Here is a 26,640-nt window from a genome sequence, read left to right on the forward strand (position 1 = left end):
AGGTCCCTGATATGGTACCTGTGAGTGCTGACAGCTTTCCTAGTGTTCACCAAGTGTTTTTAAAAAGTAAGTGCGGCTAGGTCAGCTTTTCATTCAGGAAAGCTGTAAAAAAATTTTAAAGAAAAAACTGCTTTGTTGGTAGGTGCCATCACAATTCAAGGATCAGGCACTATGTGACTGAAGGTAAGACAGCCACTATGAAGTAGGATTTCCTGTCCCCCAATGGGGGCAGGAAATTCCCTGGTTTAGAGTGCCTCTCCCAGTTAAGGGCTATCAGGGAGTGGGGAGAATTGCCCCCCCTCCCCCAAACAGGCAGAAATATAGTTGGAACACCTGATTTGGGTCTCCCCCCCCCCCCCCCGTCATCCCTTTGCAGGACTAGGGCTTGCAAACTATTTTACATTGCTTGTTTTAACAATGTGCTTTACTGAATATTTATGAAACTAATGTATACCATATAAATTGAGCCACAATGTGAGCCATTGTGGGCTGGCTGGTCTGGAAGCAGCATCATGCGAGTCTAATAAACCACCATATATGGTTTCTATGAATAAAGCAAGCTGAGAACATACACATGGATGAAAAAGTGCCCTCATGGGTTGACCCACACATTGTTCACTCTGAAGTTTGAAATGGCCTGAACTTTTTCCAGTTGCCCTCATTTTGCTATGCAGATAGGAGGGAAAATAAGAAAAACAACATCTTACAAGTTACTTATGTTTAATGCTTAAAAGTTTGAAAGCACAAACAATAATCTACCATTATAGAAGTACTTGTGGTCAATACAATGCATTAGAACTATGTACAATGACACAGTTTAGTATCAAAATCTTTCTACACTGTAGAGTATTACGAAACTGTTAATGACATCAAACACTGAGCACTTAAAACACAATTTTTTTTGCTACCACATTTGGAACTTCAATGAACAGTCCATTTCAACTTGCAGCATTAACCCATTTCTAGTATGAAATTAAGTAATTTTCTACTTACACAATAAAGGTTTATCTACACAGTTCTTTTGATTTTGATCCATAGCAGCAAAGGCACTGTACATCAGCAGATCCACAGACTTAAAGATTTTTTTTAAAGCATTCAAAAAAAAATATGTCACAGGTCATAGTTTAACAGCAACAACAACAACATAAAAAGATAACACAATGTTTCTGGCACAATGGCTCAGCCTGCGTCCGTTTCAGGGACGTTCAACTAAGACTTGGATAGAACTGGCGGTAAATAAAGCAAGTCCTTCTCCCAAGTGAAAATCCATTCTGTTCCGCACTTCAGAACGAGTGCTCTTCTAAATCCTACCTCTAAGGTCCCCGCTTTTATAGTTTGTACACTTGTAGAAATCCATTCCCTTCTCAGTGCCATTTCCAATGAATATATCAAATATTTTTCTGTACTCTTTGTAACTGCAAAATTGCCCAAAGACACACATCTCCCTTTTCAAAGAAATGTGGCAAAAATGTCCAGGAGGGATGAAGGTGATTCTTTGAGACAGGTTATTGTACTTCTTGCTGAAACACACAAAAGAGAAGTGATATTAAAAAACCTGAACCACACACTGTATTTAAAGGTCTCAAAAGCATAACATTGTATTGTAGCTCTGTTTACAAACCACATAAAATGGCAGATTATTATAGAAGTGAAGAGCACTATTGTTTGGGGGCCAAGTATTTGGTGTCTTCTTTAGGTGCATTTAAGTCTTTAGGTGCATTTAAGAATTAGGCAGCTATTCAGTTTTGCCACTGACAGTTATGGCATTTGCCCCCCAAACATGGCACTGTATAGGTGGGATGGGCAAGATCTTGCACCCTCATTGTGCTTTATCTTCATTTCCCTGGGAGTTTGCCCAGTCAGGCATATAGACTTGTACATTAAAGACTTATTACTTGTAAAGCAAGAGCAGTTCATAAGGCAACCACTTAAGATCAAAAGTGACTAATACTGTAACAGTAAAAATAAAATGTGTACAGTTTTTATTATTCCTTTGAATTTTCATTTACCCCCATGGGTTGACTCTAAGCATAATGTACTTCCTGGGAGATATTCACATGAGTGAGGCCTATCAATGCTGAACTTTACATGTGTAGGTCCTGCACATTTAGTGTCCATCTGTAGATACTTGAGAGGCCCATTAGCAGGAAAGGTCAGCCTAGTAGATGAAGTAAGAAAAGATGATCTCCTTCTACCATGTACAGTCTTTGCTCCTCTACAAGTTCATTTAAGTTAGACCATTGCCTCTAACAGTATGTATGCATCATTTCTTAAACAGTGCCACTTTATGAACAACTCATTTGTAATCAGAGCTGGTAAACAGCCAACATGTCCCCTCCCTTAGCAATACAAGGGGATTTTCCTTCTTTTCCCACAACCACCCATGGCCTAACCATATACGAAACAAAAACAAACGCACCTTTAAATCCAAGGCAGAAGCAGATTACTTTATTTAGTCAGTTCCTTGTTAGAAAGTTTTCTTTTAAACAAAATAAATACATTACAGCTATAATACACCATTAAAAGAGTCCGTTCCCTGTTAAGTATGCTTATTCCATCTTCTTCCAAGTAGATTGCTGGAGATTTGGTATTATAGGTTCTTAAAGAATATTTGCTACTAAATAGCAAGTTTGGTGGGGAAAATTCCAGGTTTTTGATTAACATTTTCAGTCCTTGGTTTGTGAAGGAGAGAAAGAAAAAAGTAATATACAGCAAAGTGCTACAAGGAGGAGTACGATTTGTCTCTAATAAATAACTTCATAGACTGTAGCTTTCTTGTCCCCAGATCCAGTGACAATGTATTTGTCATCCACAGAGATATCGCAGCTAAGCACAGAAGAGGACTCTTTGGACTAAAGAATCAGAAAGGGGGCGGGGGGGAGGAGAGGAACAGAGAGAAAGGAGAGTGTTGTTAACCATTATATGAACCATGCAGTTTCAATACTTTAACCTTCTTATAAATAGTAAAATCTAAGATGTTTAAGCCATAGTCTTTATTTTCTCTAATTCTTTCACTTTTATGTCCTCCTCTGTAAGTGACCCTATTCTGTAGACTTGAGACAATGACCAGTAAATGAAACTGCTTTTCTAAATACAGCTCCATATATACCAAATATGCACAAAAAATCAACTGCAGACTAGTACAACATGGAACAGGTTAAAGATGATTTTGAAAAACTTGTATGCCGGAACCACAATGAAAGCAAGCAGGACTAATAAACATGCAATAAGAACTGAACAGGAACCCAGAGGAAAGAGTGTGATAACATCTCTAACTCTAGAGGAGGCTGTTACATGCTGCTGAGGGAAGTCCTTGAAGGCTTTGTAACGGGCACATGTAGTTTCCCTTATAAGACTGTACAAAGTTCATTAAAAAAAGTAGTAAGGGAGACCGATCTGGAGTCAATAAAGGACTACACTGGTTTACCAGTGACCTAATTATCATTGTTACTTTTGACTTGTTCAGAGACTGATTTTTCCATGTTTGGCATGAAAAGTACAAATTTATTCATCTAGGTATTGCTCTTTAATATGTATGCATCCCAACAGAGAGCCTGGCATACTTCAAAGATTCTATCTGGCTAGACTTTTTCCAAATTTTATGAGTAAGATATAAGAGAAAGGCTTAGCAACATTATTACTCTTGGCTAGTTGCTGGAACAGGGAATTGATTTAGCCTAAAGCTCAAAGCTGATGATGTTTTAAAATATTCCCCAAAAATCCCCCAGAATAAATATAGCAAAACTGCATGCAGAAAAATTAAGTTAAATAATAAAACACTCATATGTCAAGTTTCCACCACCTAATTTTTCATCACCTTCCTAACAGATCAACTGGTTGGACAGTCTTCTATTATGTCCTACTACTATCTTGTTCTACCAGGTCCTAGAGGGAGCCACTGCCCTAATAGCTTTCCCCAAAACCAAACACCAAACATTTGGTGGGAATATATGGCTTAACATGCATGCCTAGATTTACAGTATTTGCTGGCGTATAAGACTACAATTATACAATTATACAATTATACAATTATACAAGAGCCTCTTGTGGCGCAGAGTGGTAAGGCATCCGTCTGAAAACTTTGCCCATGAGGTTGGGAGTTCAATCCCAGCAGCCGGCTCAAGGTTGACTCAGCCTTCCATCCTTCCGAGGTCGGTAAAATGAGTACCCAGCTTGCTGGGGGGTAAACGGTAATGACTGGGGAAGGCACTGGCAAACCACCCCGTATTGAGTCTGCCATGAAAACGCTGGAGGGCGTCACCCCAAGGGTCAGACATGACTCGGTGCTTGCACAGGGGATACCTTTACCTTTACCTTTAAGACTACAATTTCCCCCTGAAAAACATGCCTCCAAGTGGAGGGGGGTCGTTCTATACGCCGGGTGCACTTCAGTTGGGATAGACATAGCTGCCCATAGTGGCCTCCCAATGCCCGCCCACCTCATTCTACATACCATGCAGTATCGCATGGTATCCAGGGCAGCTGCAGTGGGTCATCAGCATGGCTGCGACGAGCATCAGCAGCGAGACAGGGTGTCAGCCTTTTCGGCGTGACTGGCCCGTTCTGCTCGGCGGAAAGCAGCAGCGCTCCGGCCCGCCCCTTGTCTATGCAGAGCTCGCACTTACGCACTAGTGCCGGTCACAGGGAGATGCAGGGATGGGCCCGAGGCGCTGCGGTTGCGCTGCGGATGTACAATGGTGACAATGACAGGTACTGTAATGTAATGTAACAAACTCTATATTTTGAGTGGAAATGTTGGGGGGTCGTCTTATACGCCCAGTCATCTTATACGTCGGCAAATACGGTAAATAAAATCTCCAACCATTGTAAAGCTTTTTCTCCGAATTCCGAAATCCCAAGGTGGTCTAGATTGCACACCACTGATCTACAAGAAAGGCTGATGATGGATCCATCTGCTCTGAGGTGTGTTGGAAGAGGTGGGGGAGCAGGTAATGTTTCGTCTCCACCTGCTTCTATGATTTTACCTGAAATATACTTGCTCCATAAGGTGTTCTCCATGCATTCAGAAGATTATCTTTTCCAGTGCTTACAAACCATTTGCCTGAAATCAGATATGACAATTAGAAACGACTGGAAAACAGAGTCATTTTAATATCCTCAAGCTGTATCCTCTGCATTCCCACCATATGCACCAGGACTTGTTACCAAAAATATGAGGCATTAGCATTCTGTCATGCCCATAAAAATCATGCCATGTCAAACACCTGGTTCCTCCCCTATTTTTCATATGATTGATGTTTGTCAAATGGAAACAAACAGAAGCATATATTTAGTTGCTTACCGCAATGAGCGAATTTCAGAGACAACACACAACTCTCATGAAGATGCAATTGATACTTGTCTGGTTTAGTGACATGCAGGACCTCAACATTGCTGTTCTCCATACCTACAGCCAGCCATTCTCCAGTTGGGCAATAACCCAGTGAAAAGATCTGAAATATTAAAAAAGCCCATAGATTGATGGTTAAAAGGAGGACATAGGTTGTTTTCTAAAGAGCCTGCTCTGGTACCGCTGGAAACAATTAAACATATTTGTGTCTAACGTACAGCATTTTTTTACAATGCAAATCAAAACTGCTATAGTACATTAAGATGCACCAGCTCATGTGAACAAAACTAATTAATTAATGGTATTTAAAATAAGGCACTAATCAAGATCTCAAATTTATTTCTGACATGGGTTAAATTAGATGTTTTTAACATGACCTTTGAGAAAGATTTACAGAAAAGACAACTTTTCACAAAGAAAAGCCATTTAGTCTGGAAACCATATTACATTAATAAGACCTTGTAGAGGTGTGTGTGTGTGGGGGGGAAGACTAGGGTGAACCCAAGCCTATCATGCTTTTGGGTGAGAATGTGGAAAGAGATTTTTCTATCCAATGAAAATCAGTGAAGAAAACAAGAGAAAGATTCTCCTGTGGTTGCCCTTCAAGACTGCTTTGAAAAAATCTTGATCTTTTAATACAAACTAACACTGTCTTGGCTTTTAGGATGACAGTACCTGTGATGTGAAGTCATGCTGCTGTAGCTGTCTTCCTTCCCTCAGATCCCAGGATCTCACTGTATTGTCCAGGCCTCCTGTCCAGAGTTTAGTGCCATCATTAGAAATGTCAATGCAGCTGGCTCCATCTGTATGGCCCTGGAATTGTCTGAAAAATTCAGGAGAAAAGTGAAATATGGAGCAAACACATGTGCTTTGGATCAGAGTTTCAAAGTGCTTCAGTGGTAATTTTTAAGTGTGAAAGGTATTCTGAAATCAAAACACAGGGGAGAAGGTCAGTACCCTCAGAGAACCAATTCATTTTCTATTTGCTGGAAACAAGCTTTTGAATTACAATGAACACTTCTTCTTCACCTTAAGGACATTTAGTGCACTGCTGTAAATTTACTATTATCTTACAGCAACTTCAGTGCAGAACAGTCTGCCTGATGATGTTCCAAATTTTCATGTACAATTACTCTTTAGATTCTGCACGTTATTAGTTTCAGCTTAGTTATCCTTTCACTGGGGGTAACTGCAAACCAATGTGTATCTAAGAATTCCCAGTATGAAGCTGCTCAAAATCTTATCTGTATTTAATTAGGTTTAAAGCCTGGTGACCTATCCACAGTTCCCAGAAGCAAGTTACACTTACACATTTCTTTTTTAGAAAAAGGTATTCCTTCCCCCCCAAAGACTCCTAATGCAACAGTGAAGAAAGAGAGTAGGAAGATATAAGGCCACAAATGACAATGGATAATAATTCAAAGTCACTCATTATTGCAATTGTTCCCATTTGGTGGGTTACAACTAATCATGAAATTGTCTCTTGATAGAATGGAAAGACCAAGCATACAAATAGCATACAGACCATCAAAATACCCCAGCACCAATGGAATAATGAGTACGAAATGTTGCATGCACACACACTATTTTTATCAGGCTCTTTAGGTTCTGGCTGCTCTTATGTATGACTCTACCAATGTGACACCACACAGGCAAACACAGGTCACAGTCAAGACATCCATCGCGGCCTGCCAATCCAAGCTTGGTTGACCTACCTGACTAGAGTCTGATTGTGCAGATCCCACACGGCAATGTTCCCATCACTGCAGCAGGAGAAGCAGACCTTGGAGTCGGGGCTGATTGCTAGAGCATAGCAGGCAGGAGCAGAGGACGTCAGTTCCGCTTTGATACGTGGAGTTGGAGCTGCCAGGTCCCAAATGGATAATGTGCTGGCTTCCCCACCGACAATCAGGGTGCGGCCATCGGGGAGCAGTCTGCAGGAGCGGATGTAGTTATCTCTGTTCTGTGGAGACAGAATCCATCAAGAGATTATTCATGAGGAAAGGAAAACAGCATTAACATGAGAGCAGAAATCCATAAAAGTATTGTATTCCCTCTTGGCTTTAATGAGCCATTTATACTTATGACAATGATAAAGTGGATTAATGCCAGAAAATTACACGACATTAGGGAAGTACTTAAACTTGATCTACAAAATTCAGCAGTGAGAGATATTTAATCTTAATTAGCATCAAAATGCACAAACCCGCACCCAGCCCCAAACAGTTCACAGCTTGTGTAGTTGAATGCTTATGTGGCTGCCTACATCAAAAAACAAAAACACAGAGCCCACTGCTTTGATTCCATTCGTTTAACCCCTTGGAGGAGATTAATAGGGTTCGCAGCAGACAATCACTTTATAAATTCTGCCACCAATGCCAAGAGAAAAATACTGAGCATCCAGACTGAGATCTGGCAAGCATTTTTACTTTACAATATTTTATTACCTACTGACTGGCAGCCAAACCCCCCTGCTTGATAACAGCAGAAGACATTGTACCACAGGGCAACTGACACAGGAGAAAATTCCTAAGACATGGTGGCTCTGGTTATCAAATGCAGATAATGCATATGTTCCTATATAAAACCTCAGGGAGATTCTTGCTGTGTTATGCGCTAGGAAGGGAGGACAGTGAATCAGGCTTTAGGCACTCATATTGGAATAGGATGGGATGTACCATTAGAGCTATAGGAGCTAGGGCACTGCTTTTAACCTATCAGAACTGGGTTTAAATCTGATCTCTGAAGGGAAATGATTAGTAAATCTCAGGGAAGCCATTATAATTAGCTAGGGCACCCCACTACCCATATGGGAAATATAATTCTGACCCCTTTTAGAGAACTGTTACAAGCATAACTGAAATAATATATAAGATGTTCTTGATACTCTTTAAAGACTAGGCACTGGTGTTGTCCTTAGATTACATGCACACCATTGCAGGATTATTGCTAAAGTTTTCTGCATTCTTCCAACCCTGGACAGATTATTCCTGGGGCCATACAGAGAGAAAGTTGCATGATTTGATGTTCCAGTTCTCTCTCTCTCTCTCTCTCTCTCTCTCTCTCTGCAACATCTTAACAATCATGGAACTCTTTTCAACTTTAGAGGATAGGGAAAACTTTAGCCCTGCTCTGAACATGTATTTTTACTCACCAGACAATCTAGCTGAGACACAGGGCTTTTGTTCCCTGGATGGCTGATATCCCAGACCTTGACACAGCCTTTCCCTCCAGTATACACATGTCTTGTAGGATTGCTGATGGTCACTGCACATACCACTTCCCCATGGTTCAAGGTGTTAATCTGTCGAGCATGGCGTGGGATGCCTGGCCCAATAAGGGCATCCGGAGGGAAAGGGACAGGCTGCATTTGACCATCAGCGCTAACATGAAATGAGTAAGCTCTAGAAGTGGAGAGAAACATTTTAAATTAGCCAAGCTGAAGAAAACTGCAGCAGTATAAAGGACATTCTCAAACAACCACAACCACAACCCTTTCCAGAAAGATGCATAACTTTGTCTAGTCACATGCCAGATTTTTATAGGCCTGCGCTTACTGTTTTGACACAGGCACCAAGGAATTACATTTATTTCAGCAATACTGCCAAAATGGCAGACCAATCAATGCGGAACTGACATGGTAACAGTAAGCCCCGCCAGGAGAAACATGTGTATGAGTCTGCCAGCTTGGCCACTTGTGAATAACCTATCAACAACTTCATCTCAAACACCCTGCTTGGGAGAACACTTCAGTGGTCAAATTTTTGTTCTAAAATGTGATGTGCTAGAGCACTTCTGTCACTGAACACAACTTTATTGAAGACACAGCTGGAGCGCATTATATGGTAATATATGGTCATAGAAGCAGAGAGAAACTAGCTGTTTTATAGAAGTAGTACCCTTGTGAAAAACTCACACAGGCCTCTAAAGATAGCTTACAAATCACTTGGAAGAAAGCTTCTCCTTTTTTATGTATGGCACTGAAGCTGATGACTGAGCAGCAAGTCTTATTTATATACATTCTGGCTTTTCTAAGCAGTACAAAATGGCATTTTCTCTGCTTTTTTTTGTATATGCTTGCATATATTTAGGGTTCTGAACAGGCAAAGCCTCTTCAGACTTGTATCTTGTGTAATAGCTTTGAAAAGCAGGGAATATAACTACCTTCTCTTGCCAACCCCCTCCAAAATTCTAATTCTACAATTAGAAACATAAGAACTCTGCTTTTATTGACCATATAGGATGGAAGCAGCTAAAAATGAAACAAAGCAAAAGTTCAAAATTCATGGGAAGAAAATGAATTAGCACTATGTTAAGTCTAGTTAGTAAGAAGAAATCAGAATAGTTATTAACTATTCTCAACAGTATTGTAACTTTATAAAACTATTTTTTGCTTCCATGAAGGCAGGCGTAGTGCTACAAATATACAAGTGTCTTGGATCACTGTGGTATTGTCTCTTCACTTAAAGAGAAGTGACAGTGAAAACTTCTTCATATTAATTACCCAATTCCTTTCTTCCTTGCTCCCAGGAAGAAAGGGTTGTTACAGTATGTCACCTTTTCCGGTCAGCTCTATCAAGGAAGTATTTGTACATTATGATACCATAATTCTGGTCAGTATTTTCAATCAAACAGAACATTTCAGTGTTCCTTTCTTTGCATAATGCTGTTTATGGAATCCAATAAGTCTACAATTGATTGCAAGGCTTGTTTTGTGCACAAAGGAATTATTTTTAAAACCAAGCGGCAGAATACAGAAGACATGCAAACCAGAGAACCCTTCACAATTCACATTTCTGTGCCAAGTCGTGCAACCTTAGTCCAGTACATTCAAGTGCAGAAGTATAACCCCATCCCCATGCCCTCTTTTATCCACAGCATCTGATATCCTTGGCGAACATTCACCTATGGTAAAAACTGCCAAATAGGCTTTTAAGATTAAAACAAGGATTAACCACCCTCTGCTACACATGGAATTCAGTACTGCAGGGGAAGGAAAAGGAACAAAGCTTAATAATATGATAGAGTCGGTACGTTTAACACTCACGGTTTTCCTCCTGGTATGCCTGTCAGGTTCGGAGGGATGCCTGGGACTCGCATATGATGATGTGGATCGAAACCAACCTGAAGTTTTCACAAAACAGGAAAGTTCACAGCATTAATGGAAACTGCTAACATTTTCACTTGCTCCACGTAAATGAGGGGCTTGCAGACTTCACTCCCCCCCCCCGCCCCAAGAATAACAAAAGATGGATCCTGCTGAGGGTTTACCTAGCCAAACAAAAAATATCTAGCTAAGCATTGCAAATGTTAGAAGTATATTGCCATTGCTCCCATTGCATACATCCTTATAAGGCAACCTGCTCCCCACATACAACAGTTCAAATCTCTTAAAATATAAGTGAACAGAAAGCATAATTGGAAATACCCATTTTTTATTCAATCTTGGACCAAGCACATTAAAAAATGGAGGAAATGCAATGTCCTAAGATCACAGCATGTTTTAAAGTACCCAAATTGAGAGAGAAAGAATTAAAAAGTACAAAAGAACTGGACCATCTTATGAATTTAAAAAGGGAAAGATAGGCAACACCATTCCCTTAGTTGCAATTTGCTGTACTGCTATTCTCCTTCCTAGCCTAACGAAAGAAGAATTCTTACACTATGGCTCCTATGTGAAAAGCAACTGAAAATGGTTTTTCACTGTGGTGTTTCCATTCAAGAAACATACAGAACAAAAGCCTCTTGCTAGATAGTCTCTAGTGCCTAGAATATGGATCAGATATCCAAGTTCAGTTCTGCCCCTTGAATACCTGTAAAGCTGACCCACCAGTTGTCAATATAATAAATAAAAAGTAGCTGCAGCAATGGGACCCTGGAATTCCTTTACTGGGTTTCTCTTCCGTATATCCAACAGGTAACAAGAGGCCTGAAGCTTCTACCCAAATCCACACATTCTACATAAAAGCATAGTGTGAGAACAAACTTCACGAGACTTATTAAAACAGCTCAAGAGAAAGCTGATGTCTCCCTGGAAAGCATTTCTTGCTCTCTGTCTCACGCTTTGAACACTATGTTGAATGAAAGTCAGACCTGCCCCATTCAAAAACAAGAGTGAGAGAGCACAAGCGCTTACCACAGGAGACCTCCCATAAGCTGCAGCCGCTGCTGCCGCCGCAGCCGCTGCACTCATTTGAGGAGAGATGTTATGCAGGCCAGCGTATGCAGCTCCAGGGCTAGTCAGCTCACCGTTCATTCCAGCATGTGGTACTATTCCAAATGGTGCAGGGTAAGGACAAGGTACTGCCATGGGTGTTCTTAGGCCTGAGGCTACGAAGGAGGAGAATACAGATTTTTAAAAGTACTACCCAAGGAATTTAACCAATAAGATATTGTTATGAGAATGAAGTTGGGGAAGGAAGTAGCAAGTACTTCGTTTCCATAAAAACTGTAATCTACTGCAGTTGTACCTCAGTGATACTATTTCAACACTGCTGGAAAACTCTGCGGGAATGCTGCCCATACTCACACTGTGGAGTATTCAGATGAGGCATTTCACTAGCAATCTGAACTGGAACAATCCAGGAAAGACTGCAGCTCGGATCCACTGGCAATTTCCATGGGCAAAAGGGCGTTCCATCTGTTAACATTGGTCACCTCTCCCCTCTCACTGCAGCTGAAAATGCCAACTTAATATGCTACTTCTGAGGAGCAGGGAACCCCCAGGACCAGCATGAGGAGAGAGTCAGAGTTTCCAGCAGGAGGGGGAACCTCCATCCATGGATATCTTCTTGTTGATACAAGTCTGTATGACACATGCTGGTTCTGTTCATTTAAATCATTTCTAACAGAAACAGCCATTAAAACTGACCATTCTATGTAGTGTGCTTCTAACATTCAATGTCCTTTACTAGCTTCATTCCGTTCTTCTTTACCACAGCTTTGTGACATGGACCATTCTACTCCCGTATGACAGAGACCCGCCCAAGATCATCTAGATTAGCCTAGGGCAGCAGTGGCAGCTGACCCCAGACTCAACACCTCCCTCCCCCACAGTGTTAAAAAGCTCAGTGGCAGCATATTCCAATGTCCAATCGCAGGCATCCAATCTCTACTAACCTAATGGGTCAACACCTGGAGGCTTGCCAGGCACAGGCCTCAATCCAGGCGTAGAATTACTGCCTGGAGTAGGAGCGTCAGTCCGCGGAGTGGGAGTACTTGATTTAGAAACAGGTGTGGTAGATTTCTCATTCTAAAATGGAAAAAGAAAATAATCTTTAGTTTTGACCTTAATCAATGACAACTATTTATTTTATTTTATTTCATTTATTTTATTATATTTATATACTGCCCTCCCTTGTGGCTATCATATATGAGGGTTGCCTGACTTGTACAATTATCTGTAGCAACTCATGTGCAAGCCACAATGGTTCACTTACTATTAAAAGCCTGTTTTCTTAAGTGTTGCCTAGCTAAAGCAAAGGTGCTTATGTACAAATCTAGGTACTGGTTCAGTCATTCTCAGACAGACTGACGGATAAAACATAATTTAATATTTTGGAAACAGCCTCCTGGGTGGAGACTGTCCAGGGCCCTGTCGATCCTGTGCGTCTTCTGATTGGCTAGCCACCCTCAGGCCTACCCTCCACAAACCCAGAGAAGCCTGTGGCCACCATTTGGCCACTGGATATCGTCGGGAATGGAGGTCAGTGAAAGGGGCCCCGGTTTGGGGGGTGGGTGGTTGAGGGGCCTGTCTGCTGCCACCCGGGCAGCCCTCAAAGAAGAAAAAGAAGAGTTGGTTCTTATATGCTGCATTTTTATACCTGAAGGAGTCTCAAAGAGGCCTACATTCACCTTCCCTTTCCTCTCCCTACAACAGACAGCCTGTGAGGAGGGGAGGCTGAGAGAGCTCTGATATTACTGAAAAGTTGGTTCTGATATGCAGCTTTTCTCTACCTGAAAGAGTCTCAAAGCAGCTTACATTCACCTTCCTTTTCCTCTCCCCACAACAGGCAGCCTGTGGGGGAGGTGAGGCTGAGAGAAATGAAGAATTGATTCTTATATGCCACTTTTCTCTACCCAAAGGAGTCTCAAAGCAGCTTACAATCCCCTTCCCTTTCATCTCCCCACGACAGGCACCCTGTGAGGGAGGGGAGGCTGAGAGAGCCCTGATATCACTGAAGAAGAGCTGGTTCTTATATGCTGCATTTCTCTACCTGAAGGAGTCTCAAAGAGGCTTACAATCCCCTTCCCTTTCCTCTCCCCACGACAGGCACCCTGTGAGGGAGTGGAGGTTGAGAGAGCCCTGATATCACTGAAGAAAAGCTGGTTCTTATATGCTGCTTTTCTCTACTCGAAGGAGTCTCAAAGTGGCTTACATTTGCCTTCCTTTCCCTACAACAGACACCCTGTGAAGGAGGTGAGGCTGAAAGAATCGTGATATTCATGCTCAGTCAGAACAGCTTTATCAGTGCTGTGGCGAGCCCAAGGTCACCCAGCTGGTTGCATGTAGGGAAGCACGGAATCAAACCTGGCTTACCAGATTAGAAGTCCGCGCTCTCAAGGTTTGCCTCCAGCTCGCCCGGCCTTCTGCGCTCGGTGGGGTGGGAGAGGTGAGGGGACTGCCTGGCCTGCCAGAGCCAAGCCTTGAGAGGCTTGGCTTCCGCGATCAGCCTTTTGCACTTGGCAGGGGAGGGAAGGGGACTGCCTGGCCTGCCAGAGCCAAATCTCGAGAGGCTTGCCTTCAGTGCACCCGGACCTCTGTGTGCTGGGGCAGTCCGCACCTTGTGGAACCGGCCTCTCCACCCGCATGCTGTCTCCCCCCCCCAAACCACCCACTACCCTGCTAGCACCCGCTGCATTGACAGCTGCAGCGGGCCTTTTGACTAGTATTATTATATTAGCAGAAACTGTACCAGGGACCTATTTAGAGGTTACATAAGGGTAAAAGAAGAAGGACCTCATGAGGTTTTTTCATTGAAACATTTTCCTCCCAACCCCCAGTACTGCTATCAGCCCTCAAAGGGGAGATAGAAAGACACCAACCAATCACTGGGCTGTCTTGTGTTCTCTGACAACTATTACAGCATAGGGGATGAGTCAGTTTCAAAAGTCACATGGAGGGACTTAAAATCATCTTTTATGAGAGTGCCCAGATACAAACCAGATCCCCAGGCAAATTCTGTTAGTATTTTACAGTATGAAACACAAAGATGTAACCATGATATAAGAAAGGATTTCAGTCTGGTTATTGCATTTCCAAACCTCGGATTCAGAAGACAACTTCCCTTCCACAGCGCCCCCTCCCTCCAATCCATAATGGAACATAAAGTATATACCAGTTTTTTGAAGAAACCAAACACACAGTGGATTCCACAGCCAATGCTCATTATAGAAGTGACTCAATTTTAAACTGTTAATGACCTGGTCGCTGTAGAGTTCATTAGACATAAGATGTCTTAAGATAACATATTTAATCTTCATGTCTACCATGCTATAACTATTTAAATCAACATATGCTTGTGAGGAAGAATGCTTGTCACCTGAATTCACCCTTTCTACAGTAGTAGTCTTCAGACTCCCCTGAATTAGGACTGTTAGGTACATGTAACATGAATTCTGACTTTAGCCTATGAACTTTGGATAACTACGGTTTATATTTAAAAAGTTTTCTAAAGTAGATGGCTACTAAGTTTAGATGGTGATTCTCACCACTTCCAAAGGCTTGTGGGTATTTCTCTCTCTCTCTCTCTCTCTCTCTCTCTCTCTCTCTCTCTCAAGGTTTCCATTCTTAATGCTAAAGTCTCATTTGATTTCTTCCGACCCTAAGTAATGACTTAAGAAATGCAAGCATACTGCAGAGAAGGGAATGAAAAAGTCATGGCACTTTCAATTCAGAAAGATGATGCACTACAGTCACCGAAGGAACAAAAGGAGGGTGCTAGCACCACTCTGGGTATGGAAACAGTCCTTCCTTCTCTGAATTGTGACTAGCTTTGCAAGTCAAGAAAGACTCTTGTAAATGACAGATTATATTTTAGATAGAAAGTGAATGTAGTTGAACATACAAATAATGCCAAGAACCACATCTCATCCAAGCAGGTAGCTGAATTTACTGTAAGCTGCCATACAGAAATATTTCAAGAACTCCTGTATGCTCTTATTTATCCACAGAATGGCAAGTTTCCTGACACAAAAAATGAAATAAAGGCACATATATCATTTTAGACATTGCTAGCAGGAAAAAAACAACCCCTTTCCCTCCAAATATTCTGGTTTTCAATTGTATCTTTTTATACTGAAAGCAGTTTTGAACATATCTCATGATTATTTTTTATTTAGATATCCAATAGTGCATTTTGACATATGGAGAAAGACATAAATCGTACAGTCACTTACAAGGCTAAGTTCTTTGGATTTGGAGGATGGAGTGCTGCTGGAAGATGCTATTGAGGCTGGACTAATTGGTGGATCTTTCTTCAGTAGACGAGTCTTGTCCAAGCCATTCTCCCTTGGAGAATGTGCTGGGCTTCCTCGCGGAGAGGAAGGATCCTGAAAACAAATTGTAATTATTATCAAGGCATGCTACTTGCTAGGGATTGGATAAGCAACCTAGAGCTCTTTTGTTTTTACAATGCAATCCATGCATGGAACATTCCTTCACAGCTTTCATTAATAGTGGGTAGTCATTATATATTCCCCCCTGGGTCTACAGGAGAGAGAACTGATTCTTTCTGCAAATTAACCTTCCAATGACAGAAAATATGATCCTACATATGCACCAAAACTTTCAAATATATTTAGTAGTATGCCTAATAAACAATGGCACCAAAAGCCCCAAGGCACAAACCTCATTGGAAACATCAACCACCAAGTTGTCATCACTCTTCTCGCCATCACTATCCTGCATTGAAGAAGAAGAAGAAAGCATAAACATTTCTCTGAGAAATCCATTCATAGCAGGTTACTGCACATACAATTGTTGAAACATGCCAGAGTTTGGGGGATCTTTAAGATCCCAGATTGACCTCCTTCTCCTCCACCCCCCCTTTTTTTAGGAATGGGGGTAGGAAGGGGATCTTATTATTGTGCTGCCATGTTGTGACATTTTAAAGTCTTTTAATGGGAGTTTTAATGGGTTTTTTAAGACATTGTAACCCGCCACGAGCCATTTGGGAGTGGCGGGAAATAAATCGAAATAAATAAATAAATAAATAAATAAATAAATAAATAAATAAATAAATAATAATACAACATCTGCTTAGTTACTAAAGCTATTCAGATTAGAATCCAAATTCAAACTGGAAACATCCAACAGAAATCCTTTACTTGAGATTGTTACTACAATGTATTTATTTTGAATATGCATGCCTCACTTTTCTACCTAAATGGGACCCAAGGCGAATTGTACTAGATACAGAGATACTGAAGAAATGTTAATAAATAATACTAACAAATACATTTTAAAAAATAAATCCTTTACTCACATAACGAGTTGCTATTTCTTTTTCTTCTGTTTTCTGTTTTTTACTGTCAGAGGAATAATCTGTTGAGTTTCTGTGCTTCTCAGAAGCTCTGAAACTGGCTGAGGGAGACACAGATGAGCTCTGAAATGAGAGAATAAGAGAGGAGGGTTTGTTGGTACAATTTCCTTTGATTTAGTTTGGCTTTAGTGATTATACTTCAAGGAGATGATCTACAAGTTGCATGAACAAGGAAGGTCCAAGCTTTATCCAGTTTCTTGTACAATCACAGAGCAGAAAAAGAATTACTAGGGAATGTGCAGCCTACCACATCAAGCACCAGGCTACAAAATTTAATTACAAGAAGGTGTACTTTGTGTGCAGGAACTGCATCTTCCACTGCAAACAGGAGGTTTAATACACTTGCAAATCTATTCTTACAATCAGGAATATTATGAGGGGGCATTTCTGTATTAGCTTTTCATATTGCAGAAACTGGGTGCTTACATAAAGGTCAATCTGCTGGTGAGTGGGTACATCTATTTGGACCTGCTTCAGTTTAGGCATATAAAGATGGGAAGATCTACTGATGGGATTGCTATTTCAAATTGCAAAATGTGTTGGACACACCGTCCTTTAGGATGTTGCAATGGGAACATATAGGAATAAACAGCTTCAAAAGAGGATTAGATAGATTCATGGAGAATAGACCAGTGACTACTAGGCCATGATGCCTAAGAAGAACTTCCACATTCAGAGGCATTAGCCCTCGGAATCCCAGAACCAGGAGGCAACATCAGGGGGAGGTCTTGGCCTCTGTGCTCTGTTGTTGACCCTCCAAAGGAACTGGTTGGCAACTGTTGAAACAGAATGCTGGACTAGGTGGACTACTGGTCTGATCCAGCAGGTCTGTTCTTATGCTCTTACATTTGAATACTGCAGAAAATTAACAGCTCACAATAAAGCTAGAAATGGAGTCACTTCTCCAAGTACTCAGGTTTTCATTCAAGTAGGCGATGTGTATACCTGTTTCTGAGAATTTATTGAACATGTGAATTGATAAAATGAAAAAAGAAATGTAACAAACTACATCATTTAAAACAAACCACGTTAATGCTGAAATGATTGCTTAATGGAATGTTGCTTAATCATGAAATGCAAAATTTGTTTGGTACCTGGACAGGCAATTGAAATAAACACCACTGAAATCAATGGCATTTGATTCCAAAGTAAAGACAGGCAGCCAAATAAAACAAATTGATGAGGGAAGTAGATTTTTTTTAACTTTAATCAGGAGTACTTTTAATCATGCTGAGGAACCAAGCCATTAATTTTATAAGAAAAAAGTATTATTGTATACACATATTACAAAATTAAAATAGAACATTAATACTGTACTATTCCCCACAATATAAATGTAAAATGATTACAGGAACTACAGTTCAGAACACACAAGCATTCCATGGCTTGATATATTGATGGTTCAGTATGGCAGATGCTTCCATGAGTTCCAAAGGAGTTGTTGTTGTTATGTGCGAAGTCGTGTCCGACCCATCGCGACCCCATGGACAATGATCCTCCAGGCCTTCCTGTCCTCTACCATTCCCCAGAGTCCATTTAAGTTTGCACCTACTGCTTCAGTGACTCCATCCATCCACCTCATTCTCTGTCGTCCCCTTCTTCTTTTGCCCTCGATCTCTCCCAGCATTAGGCTCTTCTCCAGGGAGTCCTTCCTTCTCATGAGGTGGCCAAAATATTTGAGTTTCATCTTCAGGATCTGGCCTTCTAAGGAGCAGTAAGGGCTGATCTCCTCTAGGACTGACTGGTTTGTTCGCCTTGCAGTCCAAGGGACTCGCAAGAGTCTTCTCCAGCACCAGAGTTCAAAAGCCTCAATTCTTTGACGCTCGGCCTTCCTTATGGTCCAACTTTCGCAGCCATACATTGCAACTGGGAAGACCATAGCCTTGACTAAACGCACTTTTGTTGGCAGGGTGATGTCTCTGCTTTTTAGGATGCTGCCTAGATTTGCCATAGCTTTCCTCCCCAGGAGCAAGCGTCTTTTAATTTCTTTGCTGCAGTCCCCATCTGCAGTGATCTTGGAGCCCAGGAAAATAAAATCTGTCACTATCTCCATTTCTTCCCCTTCTATTTGCCAGGAATTGAGAGGACCGGATGCCATGATCTTTGTTTTCTTGATGTTGAGTTTCAAGCCAACTTTGGCACTCTCCTCCTTCACCCGCATCAACAGGCTCTTTAGTTCCTCTTCACTTTCTGCCATTAGAGTGGTATCATCTGCATATCTGAGGTTGTTGATATTTCTCCCTGCAATCTTGATCCCAATTTGTGACTCCTCTAATCCCGCATTTCTCATGATGTGCTCTGCATACAAGTTAAATAGGCAAGGCGACAGTATACAGCCTTGCCGAACTCCTTTCTCAATTTTGAACCAGTCAGTGATCCCATGTTCAGTTCTCACTGTTGCTTCTTGACCTGCATATAAATTTCTCAAGAGACAAATAAGATGCTCTGGTATTCCCATCTCTTTAAGAACTTGCCACAATTTGTTGTGCTCCACACAATCAAAGGCTTTAGCATAGTCAATGAAGCAGAAGTAGACGTTCTTCTGGTACTCCCTAGCTTTCTCCATGATCCAGCGTATGTTGGCAATTTGATCTCTAGTTCCTCTGCCTCTTCGAAATCCTGCCTGTACTTCTGGAAGTTCTCGGTCCACATATTGCTGGAGCCTAGCTTGTAGGATTTTGAGTATAACTTTGCTAGCATGAGAAATTAGTGCGATGGTGCGGTAATTTGAACATTCTTTGCCATTGCCCTTCTTTGGGATTGGAATGTAAACTGACCTTTTCCAATCCTGTGGCCATTGTTGAGTTTTCCAAATTTGCTGGCATATTGAGTGTAGCACTTTTACTGCATCGTCCTTTAAGATTTTGAATAGTTCAACTGGAATGCTGTCACTACCACTAGCTTTATTGTTGCTCAGACTTCCTAAGGCCCATTTGACTTCACATTCCAGGATGTCTGGCTCCAGGTCAGTAACTACCCCATTGTGGTCATCAGGGATGTTAAGCTCGCTCTTGTATAGTTCTTCTGTATAATTTTGCCACCTTTGTTTGATCTCTTCTGCTTCTGTGAGGTCCCTACCATTTTGGTCCCTTATCATACCCATCTTTGCATGAAACGTTCTCTTCATATCTCCAATTTTCTTGAAAAGATCTCTGGTCCTCCCCATTCTATTGTTTTCTTCTATTTGTTTGCACTGTTCATTTAAGAAGGCATTCTTATCTCTTCTAGCTTTTCTCTGGAATTCTGCATTCAATTGGGTGTATCTTTCTCTTTCTCCCTTGCCTTTCACTTCCCTTCTCTCCTTAGCTATTTGTAAAGCTTCCTCAGACAGCCATTTTGATTTCTTGCATTTCTTTTTCTTTGGGATGGTTTTAGTTGCTACCTCTTGTACAATGTTGCGAACCTCCGTCCATAGTTCTTCAGGCACTCTGTCTATCAGATCTAATTCCTTAAATCTATTTGTCACCTCCACTGTGTATTCGTCAGGGATATGATTTAGTTCGTACCTGAGTGGCCTAGTGCTTTTCCCTACTTTCTTCAATTTAAGCCTAAATTTTGCAACAAGAAGCTCATGATCTGAACCACAATCAGCTCCTGGTCTTGTTTTTATTGACTGGATAGAACTTTTCCATCTTTGGCTGCAGAGCACATAGTCAATCTGATTTCTGTGTTGACCGTCTGGTGATGTCCATGTGTAGAGTCGTCTCTTGGGTTGCTGGAAAAGAGTGTTTGCTATGACCATTGTATTCTCTTGACAAAATTCTACCAGCCTGTGCCCTGCTTCATTTTGTACTCCAAGGCCAAACTTGCCTGTTATCCCGGTTATCTTTTGGCTTCCTACTTTAGCATTCCAATCCCCCATGATGATAAGCACATCATTTTGGGGCGTTGCTTCTAGAAGGTGTTGTAGGGCTTCATAGAAGTGATTAACTTCATCCTCTTCAGCAGCAGTGGTTGGGGCGTAGACCTGGATCACTGTGATGTTGAATGGTTTGCCTTGGATTCGAACTGAGATCATTCTGTCATTTTGGGGATTGTATCCCAAGACTGCTTTTCCTACTCTCTTATTGATTATGAATGCTACTCCATTTCTTCTGCGAGATTCTTGTCCACAGTAGTATACCTGATGGTCATCTGAATTAAATTCACGCAGCGATCCTTGAAGGGGGTCCAAAGGAGTACAGGACTTCAATTTGCTCCTCTTAACATTGAACATTTCCATTGGGAAATCTGGACTAAGATTTCACCAACAGGCAGATAACACTCAGCTCTGTTTCTTCTTAACAACTAAACCAGATGGGCTAGTGAATGGAAGCTCAGTGGATAAACTGCCTGGGAACTACAGCCCGTCCTGAAAGGGGATGCGCTCCCTCTGCAGCAGCAGGTTGGTAACTATGGAGTATTCATGGACCTCAACCTATCATGGTAGGCTCAGGTCTCCTCTCTGGCACACAGAGTTTTTAAATGACTCTAGCTGGTTTGACCCCCCTTCAAGGATCGCTGCCTTGTTGTGGCAAGGGGGCTTGCGTAGCTCAGTGAAGCTATGAGCTATGCCGTGCAGGGCCACCCAAGACGGACAGGTCATAGCTGAGAGCTCTGACAAAAGGTGATCCACTGGAGAAGGCAATGGCAAACCACTCCAGTATCTTTGCCATGAAAACTCTATGGACAGTTCCAATAGGCATAACGATATGACGCCGGAAGATGAGCCCCTCAGGTCGGAAGGTGTCCAATATGCTACTGGGGATGAGCAGACGGCTAGTACGAGTAGCGCCAGAATGAATGAAGCGGCTGGGCCAAAGCCGAAAGGACGCTCAGTTGTGGAAGTAACTGGTGGCGAAAAGACAGTCCGATGCTGTAAAGATTTTTATTCCATAGGAACCTGGAACGTCAGATCCATGAATCAAGGCAAGCTGGACGTGGTTAAACAAGAAATGAGAAGACTGAACATCGACATTTTAGGAATCAGTGAACTAAAATGGACAGGAATGGGTGAATTTAATTCAGATGACCATCAGGTATACTACTGTGGACAAGAGTCTCGCAGAAGAAATGGAGTAGCCTTCATAATCAATAAGAGAGTAGGAAAAGCAGTCTTGGGATACAATCCCCAAAATGACAGAATTATCTCAGTTCGAATCCAAGGCAAACCATTCAACATCACAGTGATCCAGGTCTATGCCCCAACCACTGCTGCTGAAGAGGATGAAGTTGATCAGTTCTATGAAGCCCTACAACACCTTCTAGAAGCAACGCCAAAAAATGATGTGCTTATCATCATGGGGGATTGGAATGCTAAAGTAGGAAGCCAAAAGATAACTGGGATAACAGGCAAGTTTGGCCTTGGAGTACAAAATGAAGCAGGGCACAGGCTGGTAGAATTTTGTCAAGAGAATACAATGGTCATAGCAAACACTCTTTTCCAACAACCCAAGAGACGACTCTACACATGGACATCACCAGATGGTCAACACAGAAATCAGATTGACTATGTGCTCTGCAGCCAAAGATGGAAAAGTTCTATACAGGCAATAAAAACAAGACCAGGAGCTGATTGTGGTTCAGATCATGAGCTTCTTGTTGCAAAATTTAGGCTTAAATTGAAGAAAGTAGGGAAAAGCACTAGGCCACTCAGGTACGAACTAAATCATATCCCCGACGAATATACAGTAGAGGTGACAAATAGATTTAAGGAATTAGATCTGATAGACAGAGTGCCTGAAGAACTATGGACGGAGGTTCGCGACATTGTACAAGAGGTAGCAACTAAAACCATCCCAAAGAAAAAGAAATGCCAGAAATCAAAATGGCTGTCTGAGGAAGCTTTACAAATAGCTAAGGAGAGAAGGGAAGTGAAAGGCAAGGGAGAAAGAGAAAGATACACCCAATTGAATGCAGAATTCCAGAGAAAAGCTAGAAGAGGTAAGAATGCCTTCTTAAATGAACAGTGCAAACAAATAGAAGAAAACAATAGAATGGGGAGGACCAGAGATCTTTTCAAGAAAATTGGAGATATGAAGAGAACGTTTCATGCAAAGATGGGTATGATAAGGGACCAAAATGGTAGGGACCTCACAGAAGCAGAAGAGATTAAGCAAAGGTGGCAAAATTATACAGAAGAACTATACAAGAGCGAGCTTAACATCCCTGATGACCACAGTGGGGTAGTTACTGACCTGGAGCCAGACATCCTGGAATGTGAAGTCAAATGGGCCTTAGGAAGTCTGAGCAACAATAAAGCTAGTGGTGGTGACAGCATTCCAGTTGAACTATTCAAAATCTTAAAGGACGATGCAGTAAAAGTGCTACACTCAATATGCCAGCAAATTTGGAAAACTCAGCAATGGCCACAGGATTGGAAAAGGTCAGTTTACATTCCAATCCCAAAGAAGGGCAATGCCAAAGAATGTTCAAACTACCGCACCATTGCACTCATTTCTCATGCTAGCAAAGTTATGCTCAAAATCCTACAAGCTAGGCTCCAGCAATATGTGGACCGAGAACTTCCAGAAGTACAGGCAGGATTTCGAAGAGGTAGAGGAACTAGAGATCAAATTGCCAACATACGCTGGATCATGGAAAAAGCTAGGGAGTTCCAGAAGAACATCTACTTCTGCTTCATTGACTATGCTAAAGCCTTTGATTGTGTGGAGCACAACAAACTGTGGCAAGTTCTTAAAGAGATGGGAATACCAGAGCATCTTATTTGACTCTTGAGAAATTTATATGCAGGTCAAGAAGCAACAGTGAGAACTGAACATGGAATCACGGATTGGTTCAAAATTGAGAAAGGAGTTCGGCAAGGCTGTATACTGTCGCCTTGCCTATTTAACTTGTATGCAGAGCACATCATGAGAAAGGCGGGATTAGAGGAGTCACAAATTGGGATCAAGATTGCAGGGAGAAATATCAACAACATCAGATATGCAGATGATACCACTCTAATGGCAGAAAGTGAAGAGGAACTAAAGAGCCTGTTGATGCGGGTGAAGGAGGAGAGTGCAAAAGTTGGCTTGAAACTCAACATCAAGAAAACAAAGATCATGGCAGCCGGCCCTCTCAATTTCTGGCAAATAGATGGGGAAGAAATGGAGATAGTGACAGATTTTATTTTCCTCGGCTCCAAGATCACTGCAGATGGGGACTGCAGCAAAGAAATTAAAAGACGCTTGCTCCTAGGGAGGAAAGCTATGGCAAATCTAGACAGCATCCTAAAAAGCAGAGACATCACCCTACCAACAAAAGTGCGTTTAGTCAAGGCTATGGTATTCCCAGTTGCAATGTATGGCTGTGAAAGTTGAACCATAAGGAAGGCCGAGCGTCAAAGAATTGAGGCTTTTGAACTCTGGTGCTGGAGAAGACTCTTGCGAGTCCCTTGGACTGCAAGGCGAACAAACCGGTCAGTCCTAGAGGAGATCAGCCCTGACTGCTCTTTAGAAGGCCAGATCCTGAAGATGAAACTCAAATACTTTGGCCACCTCATGAAAAGGAAGGACTCCCTGGAGAAGAGCCTAATGCTGGGAGTGATCGAGGGCAAAAGAAGAAGGGGACGACAGAGAATGAGGTGGATGGATGGAATCACTGAAGCAGTAGGTGCAAACTTAAAAGGACTCCAGGGAATGGTAGAGGACAGGAAGGCCTGGAGGATCATTGTCCATGGGGTCGCGATGGGTCGGACACGACTTCGCACATAACAACAACAAAGCTGGTTTGACAGCTATGGCCATTCTTTGTAAAAGCATGATCTGGTCACCGTGATCCAAATTAGATTACTATAATCCATTCTATGTGGGGCTGCCTTTGAAAATGGACTGGAAACTTCAAGTGATCCAAAAAGCAGTAGTGAGGCTATTGTTAGGGTTGACTACATGGATCACAGTATCTCCTGCTAGACTGGTTATCAGTTTAATTCTGGGTACAATTCAAAAATGCTCATTCTTACTTTTAGAGGTCTAAAAGACCTTTTTCAGAAGTGAGGGGTGTGGTGACTAGACACTGGGCATTTTCTGTGTTGGCACCTTACCTCTAGAATACCCTTTCCACTCTCAAAGGCCTGCCTGATGTCTACTGGGAGGGGGGGGACCAGGTCTAACTAGGAATGCCAGCCTCCAGGTGATGATTGGGGATCTTGAAGAATTACAGCTCATTTCTAGAGAGATTAATTTCACTGGAGCAAATGGATGCCTTGGAGGGTGGACTCTATGACATTGAACCCTATTGAGGTCCCTATCTTGCCCAAGCTCCCAAATAAGGTTCCACGTGATATTCTTGTTGACAAGTTGGTAAATGCAGTATGGATCCTAATTCTGTCAAGTGGATCGATAACTGATTGGCAGATTATACCCAAAGGGTACTTGTTAATGGTTTAGCATCCTCTTGGAGAACAGTGACAAGTAGAGTGCCCCAGGGATCTGTCTTGGGTCCTGTGTTGTTCAACATATTTTTAAATGATTTAGATGAGGGATTAGAGGGGTACTTATTAAATTTGAAGACGTAACTAAACTGGGAGGGGTAACAAACACAACAGAAGACCAAATCAGAATACAGGATGATCTTGATAGGCTCGAGAACTGGGCTAAACTAAATAAAATTAAATTCAATAGAGACAAATGTAAAGTTCTGTATTTCGGTAGGAAAAACAATTTACACTAATGCAGGATGGAGGAGACTTGTCTTGGCAGTAGTATGTGTGAAAAGAATGTAGGGTGTAAACTGCACGGAGCATTTATTCCAATCCCAGGTTGATTGAGTCCCTGCCCTCTACACAGAATGCAATTTCCGTTTGGATTTTGGGCCATTTAAATTTTCCTTCTGCAGCAAGAAGGATTGATCCGGAGTGACCCTACCTTTATTGTGCGATATCTTAGAGTGCTTTTAACCCTCAATATTTTTCAAATCCGGATTGGGAAACCAAGCTCTGTGGTAGAGAACCTCTAATAGGCCACACCTGGTCATGTGACAAGCTTGCCTTAAAGGAGAAGCCCCTAATTTCTCTCAACTTCTGTAGGTTCTGGATTTTTCCTCCTCTGCCTTTTTCGATTTCCCCCCCCCTCCAAGAAAAAAAAGAGGCTCCCTGCCTGGCTCCTCTCCCCCCCCCCTTCAAGAAAAGAAAGAAAGAGGCTTGGCTCCCCCCCCCTTCTGAACTACCCTAACCACGTGCAGAAGACTTTCCTGTTTCAATGGGGGGGGGGAAGACCCGAGTTCAAAGCAATCTGAATTCAACAGGATTGACAATGGAATAAAGAAAGTAAGTGCAGACTCTGCCTAAGATTCTTAGTAGACCCTAATTGAACATGACTTAGCAGTAATGTTATGTTATGTTCAGGAAATGGAGGGAAGGACAGAGCTCTAAAGAAGAGTACCTACAGGTTACTAGGCACTGTAGATCAATCATAAGAAAGGCCAAAGCTGAGAATGAGCTAAGATTGGCCAGGGAAGCCCATTGTAACAAGAAAAGATTTTTCAGTTATGTGAGGAGCAAACATAAAGTAAAGGAGGCAATAGGCCCACTGTTGGGTGCGGATGGACAAACTCTAACGGAAGATGCAGAGAAAGCAGAAAGGCTTAGTGCCTATTTTACATCTGTTTTTTCCCCACAGGTCAAAGTGTTTAGGCACATCTAGAGATGGCCGTAGCCAAAGGACAGTGTCTGGGTGGCAGGTTAACATGGATAGAGAGGTTGTCGAGAGGCATTTAGCTGCACTGGATGAGTTCAAATCCCCTGGTCCGGATGAAATGCACCCGAGA

The 26,640-nt window shown here is 42.0% G+C and overlaps 1 protein-coding gene across 5 annotated transcripts in view; it reads right to left on the reverse strand.

Annotated features, from left to right (window-relative positions):
* Positions 1–703: 703 nt before the first annotated feature.
* Positions 704–26,640, reverse strand: part of LOC143841050 (transducin-like enhancer protein 4) — a 170,640-nt gene continuing 144,703 nt past the window's right edge. For all 5 annotated transcript variants that reach the window (XM_077344711.1, XM_077344714.1, XM_077344713.1 and 2 more), the window contains 13 exons: positions 16,837–16,956; positions 16,200–16,253; positions 15,749–15,901; positions 12,470–12,602; positions 11,487–11,680; positions 10,398–10,474; positions 8,505–8,754; positions 7,066–7,313; positions 6,026–6,173; positions 5,303–5,453; positions 4,986–5,062; positions 2,420–2,852; positions 704–1,520 (listed from right to left, as the gene is read on the reverse strand). In XM_077344711.1, the coding sequence (XP_077200826.1) occupies positions 2,745–2,852; positions 4,986–5,062; positions 5,303–5,453; positions 6,026–6,173; positions 7,066–7,313; positions 8,505–8,754; positions 10,398–10,474; positions 11,487–11,680; positions 12,470–12,602; positions 15,749–15,901; positions 16,200–16,253; positions 16,837–16,956 (1,713 nt within the window). In that variant the 3' untranslated portion in view covers positions 704–1,520; positions 2,420–2,744. The remainder of the gene's footprint in view (positions 1,521–2,419; positions 2,853–4,985; positions 5,063–5,302; positions 5,454–6,025; positions 6,174–7,065; positions 7,314–8,504; positions 8,755–10,397; positions 10,475–11,486; positions 11,681–12,469; positions 12,603–15,748; positions 15,902–16,199; positions 16,254–16,836; positions 16,957–26,640) is intronic.

The sequence above is a fragment of the Paroedura picta genome, chromosome 7, assembly GCF_049243985.1.
Source record: "Paroedura picta isolate Pp20150507F chromosome 7, Ppicta_v3.0, whole genome shotgun sequence".
NCBI lineage: Eukaryota > Metazoa > Chordata > Lepidosauria > Squamata > Gekkonidae > Paroedura > Paroedura picta.